General features: G+C 40.2%; 1 protein-coding gene across 1 annotated transcript in view; it reads right to left on the reverse strand.

Annotated features, from left to right (window-relative positions):
• HMGB1 (high mobility group box 1) overlaps positions 1-5,103 on the reverse strand; it is a 5,984-nt gene extending 881 nt beyond the window's left edge. The window contains exons 1-4 of the mRNA XM_009707777.1: positions 4,937-5,103; positions 4,499-4,644; positions 3,140-3,314; positions 1-1,107 (exon numbers count right to left, since the gene is read on the reverse strand). The exon at positions 1-1,107 is cut by the window's left edge and continues 881 nt beyond it. Coding sequence (XP_009706079.1) covers positions 931-1,107; positions 3,140-3,314; positions 4,499-4,644; positions 4,937-5,086 — 648 coding nt within the window. The 5' untranslated portion in view covers positions 5,087-5,103 and the 3' untranslated portion in view covers positions 1-930. The remainder of the gene's footprint in view (positions 1,108-3,139; positions 3,315-4,498; positions 4,645-4,936) is intronic.
• Between the last annotated feature and the right edge of the window lie 251 nt (positions 5,104-5,354).

A 5,354-nucleotide genomic window follows, 5' to 3' on the forward strand; every position in this document is an offset into this window, starting at 1 on the left:
CTATGGGTCCTTCGAGGACAAAATTTAACATTCCCTCCCCACCCTCCCACCCCGAAGTATTTAATTTCTGTAAAATTGAACTCTATACTTCTCAACTCTCCAAGACTGGTAAACTCATGCAACTCAACAGAATATTACATTTCACAAAAATCTGAACAAATATCCGTTTGCTGAGACTGAACTTGTTTTGTTTTGTTTCCAGTTACGGAAGAATATTCTTTCATCATATGCCTATATATTTCTTTTCTTACCCTATCATGATTATGCAGGGTATGTAGATCAAAGCTTTGTTTATCAGCTGGTTATATGAAAGATGAAAACTGTAATATTCCCATGATCCCATACGGGTATTCAATAAAGCAAAAGATGAGTTCCCCTCAAAAAAAAAAAAAAGAGAGAGAGAAAAGAAAAAGTATGATTTTTCAAGGGCACCTATTAAAAGGACAACAATACTAATAAAAAAAAAATTGTATTTACTTAGAAGCATTCAGAATGTCAACAAAACAACTGCAACTTTTTTTTTTTTCTCCTTTTAGCAATTACAGAGTGGTATTCAGTTAACAGAACAACAATTATTTTTATGATGCATCAGAGACAACTGAAGGATGAAAATTGAACTACATCCCCATATATAACTAATTTGTGCTGTGCACCAACAAGAACCTGCTTTAAAACTCCCATGCCAATTTACAACCCCCACACTGTACCAGGCAAGGTTAGTGGCCGTTGAAATACCACTAAGGACAGGGCTATCTAAAGACACATTCGGTAGTGTGTTAACTATACAAAAAAAGAGACACTGTACAGTTTAAAAACAAATCTTACACAGCCTTACATTTCAATTTTTTTTTTTTTTCTTTAAAAGGAGTGAGTTGTGTACAGGGGGGTTAAATGCTTTATAGACAAGAAAGAAATTGCTCTAAAAGAGACTTATTCATCATCATCATCATCTTCCTCCTCCTCCTCCTCCTCTTCTTCATCATCTTCATCCTCTTCATCTTCATCCTCATCTTCCTCCTCCTCCTTCTTCTTCTTGCTCTTCTCAGCCTTGGCAACTACTTTTTTGCCTGCATCAACCTTCCCTTTGGCCCGGTACGCAGCAATATCCTTGGAGGAGAAAAGCAGGAAGAATCTCTCAAAGATTTAACCAGCCAAGAGCTCTGAGCAGCCTCCACAGGGCACTCATGAAACCAGAGCCACCCGGGTCTCCGCCCCATCTCCACATCCACTGGGGCAGGACCGGGAGCTGTAGCTTCAGGTAGAAGGTGAACTGAGGCCCAACGCCAAAGAAAGGGGAACCCTCCAACACAAAACATGACGCTGGAACGCGCTGCTTACGGCTGCTGAGGAACCTCTGCTGCTGGGCTTCCGGGAACAGGTCGGAAAAGCTGCTGCCTCGGATGGTAAAGGCACAGCTGAGGCCCCTATCCCATAAGGAAATGAACCAGGGAGACCTCTTAAGGTCCCTTCCTAGCCCTGCCTTCTAAGATGCCTAAAGAAACGCACAGGGAAATCCTCGTTTGAGGCACAAAATGGTAATTAGCCATCCGAAACACATTAGAATGACACAGCTTAATATTTGCAATGTTACGCCTCAGCGAAGAGCAGTCATCAAGAATTCTGCCTAACTGAAGTTTACAAAATAAAAGGTATAAGAACTTGATTAAAGGGTAGACAGTGCCACCTTCTGCATGCAATAAATTTATTCTAGTCGTTTATAACGCACAAAATTCTGTTCCTGTTACAGGGAAGTCAAAACTGTACCTGGAAGACCACGCCAGAAAAGCAATTAAGACTTCCCGACTTTGTGCCAAAATAATAAAAACAATTAGGTCACAGAATCGATCTCCAAGACTTAAACACACCAGCGACAGAGAAACCTTAACACCTTTGCGCAGATGGTCCAAATCTTCAAATATTCCCCACCCAGTAAACTGTACCACTAATCTTACCGTTCCCTCCGACTCCCTTAAAGCTTAGCATGAAATTTTTAGAAGATACAATATCCACTAAGTCAAAGGCCAAGCAGTGAAACACTGAGATTACGGCACCTTAAAAGGCCATTAGTAAGCACAAGAAGACAATACTGGTGAAGATTAAAATATCTGGGCATAAAGATGAATAATTCTACGCTTTAAAAAGTCTCTTACTACGAGTTGCCTTGGCTCTACGTACAAACCATTACCATGCTAAAGAGTTTAAGGTGCCCAGGAAGGACAATGTGGGAAAGCTTCTAGACCTGCAATTCCCCTCCAGCACATAATTAGGACTCATAGGGGACACCTTGCTGACTACAATGCTACAATTTTAAAGCGGTTTTGTTTGCCAGCAGGAGAAACACCCAGAGCAAGGTCACGGCACACAAATGGATATACGTGGTATACATTAGCTATAGGTCGTTGCCGACCCATTGTGAAGCATCATCAGGGGATGCTAACGTGCACCCGCTCCTCCCCCCTGGTTTCCTCATATTGGGATGGGAATCTGCCTCTGGAAATAAAAACACACGTAGCCCTACCCTGTGTGCGCACCGCAATTCTACAGCTCCAATTATGATGGTGGGATTTAGCTTTAATAATTCAAGAAATTGTATGACATGCTGCTTCATATGTATTATTAACTATGTTAATTATTAGAAAGATGGACACAGACTAGGTACAGGAAAAACACGTCTAAAACTAGCATCTCCTTAGTGTTCCAATATTATCCCAAGAATAAATGAAAAAAAAGGGTCTATGTGTATCCATTATCCTAATGTTCAGGGATGCTCACCAACACCTCCCAAAACTAGGGAGAACCAATTTATTCTTTACTAGCGTTACTTAACACTGCCAACTTAACTCCAACACCGCTGTGACCTATTGTTTTCATAACAATAGAGACATCATGGTATCTATTAAACCATCGCTGATGGTCCCGAATCACAGATGAACGCAAACAGTTCACCACAAAGGACTGAAATTTAGTGTTATGGTAAAACGGTATGCCACCTTCCGTGATTATTTTCCAACAAATATAATGAAATCTGTCATTAGCATATTGTAACTTGCAACATCAGGTATTAGAGTATAAGAGAAGGGAAAAAAAAGTAAATTGAGGCTTGACCTCCCCAAACCATCTCCATAAGTATCAATGTTACCTTTTCATACTTCTCCTTCAGTTTAGCAGCCTTTTTTTCATAAGGCTGTTTATCATCTGCAGCGGTGTTGTTCCACATCTCTCCCAGTTTCTTTGCAACATCCCCAATGGACAGACCAGGATGTTCTCCTTTGATTTTTGGACGAAACTCAGAGCAAAACAAGAAAAAAGCCGAACTACAGAGGGGGGGGGAAACAAAAAAAAGAGAGAGAGAGAAGATTATTTTAATTTTAGACTTTACTATAACAGAAAGTTTTGTGACTCTTGTTACTGTTTCTTTAGGTGCTTTTCCAAAACGCTCTTAAAGTGAGACAAATGTTAATTACAACGGAAGGCATTAGAACTGAACAAACTACTTTGAAAACTTAATGCATCCTTGTCTCTTAAGTAATGTTGCACACCCGGTCCCATTTTTGGCAGGACTCCCAAAAGGGCAGATTCTCTACACCATATGCAGAGAAGATCTTCAAAAAGAGAAAGAGTGGATGATATCGGGGGAGCAAACATTATTTCAGAACTGTTAAAGGCAGAGAAGCTGCAATATTTCTTACGAAAATGAGGATTTCCAGATGACAGCATCAGCCCAAATAAGAACATTCACTTGTACAGGAACTTCCCTGTTCCTTTAAGCGGAGCTAATGCTGAAAACACACACAAAAAAATGTATCGCTACAAGTATTGGGGTCTGGTAGGAGGTGAACCTGAAGTCAGCTGTCTTTACGTAGTGGCTGAAGTTTTAATTCTCCAAGCTGGTTTTGTGGAAGATCAAACCTCCAACCTATTCTGCGCAAAAGCCTTGTTCCTTTCAGCATTAGCTCCATTTAAAACACACAAAAAAATGTATCGCTACAAGTATTGGGGTCTGGTAGGAGGTGAACCTGAAGTCAGCTGTCTTTACGTAGTGGCTGAAGTTTTAATTCTCCAAGCTGGTTTTGTGGAAGATCAAACCTCTAACCTATTCTGCGCAAAAGCCTCTAATTTTTAAATGGGCTGCCAATCAAAAATTCTGCTCAAGCCAACAGGTGGAGAGAGCGGGGTCTGATATATTTTACTGCCATTTCACGCTAGAATTACCCTCTTAACAGAAACTGGAAAAATCAGTCAGAACCGCACATCATTGATTTTTGCATCTACTTTTAAAAGGCTGACATTATTCCAAGCTTGATAAAGTGGGCCAGCCTGAAAATAAAACCCCAGTATTCGTAACTAAAATTTCAACCTATCTTTACGTCACTGGTCAGGAAAATCATGTAGTCTTGTATTTCTGAAGCTCCTAAACCCAGATAAAATGATCATTTTACAGATACGCTCCAGTGTGATGGTCCTGAACGAGATAACCTAAAACTAGAATTCTACTTACGGAGGCCTCTTCGGTGCATTTGGATCCTTAAACTTCTTTTTCGTTTCCCCCTTAGGTGGTACATAGTTTTTCATTTCTTTTTCATAACGAAGCTTGTCAGCCTTTGCCATATCTTCAAACTTCCCTTTCTCCTTGGAAGACATAGTCTAGAAGGCAATTAGAATGACAGAATATCTCAAGTTGGAAGGGACCCATAAGGATCAAAATGGTATTTTGAGATTCAAAAGCATATCCAAGCCATTCCAAAATTTCAGTTGGGGGAGCTAAAGGTAAGGCAAGAACAACGGATATAGTTACCACTAATCCTACAACTGCACTTCTAGACTTACCTAAAACCTGAACCTTTAAAGAAATAATTTAAATCTTGAATACTATTTCACACAAAGCAGTGGTTTAAGGTTCTGTGTTTTGTTTTTTGTTTTAAGTGGTTATTCCTACCTTCCATCGTTCTGAGCATTTTTTTGAGAACTCTGAAAAGTTCACTGAAGCATCTGGATGTTTCTTCTTGTGCTCCTCCCGGCAAGTTTGCACAAAGAAGGCGTATGAAGACATTTTACCTCTCGGCTTCTTAGGATCGCCTTTGCCCATTTTTGATGATTTTCTGTAACAAAGCAAAACAGATACCTTTAAAACTTGCACTTTCTACAAACCAAGGCAGGAAGTAAGTCACAACAGAGGATCATGCCAAACAAGACCCGTCAGAGCAGTATTCTGAAATCACACAACGTGAAGAAGTTTCTCTTCTGGAAAATGTACTGACGGTTTCTGTCATCGCTGTTTGAGATGACCTGGACACAAGCAACCTGAAATCTCAAAGGGCCTTCAAAACGTGCAGTTATGGTCTCCTGCAAACAAA

This window comes from Cariama cristata, unplaced genomic scaffold (genome assembly GCF_000690535.1).
Source record: "Cariama cristata isolate BGI_N322 unplaced genomic scaffold, ASM69053v1 scaffold609, whole genome shotgun sequence".
NCBI lineage: Eukaryota > Metazoa > Chordata > Aves > Cariamiformes > Cariamidae > Cariama > Cariama cristata.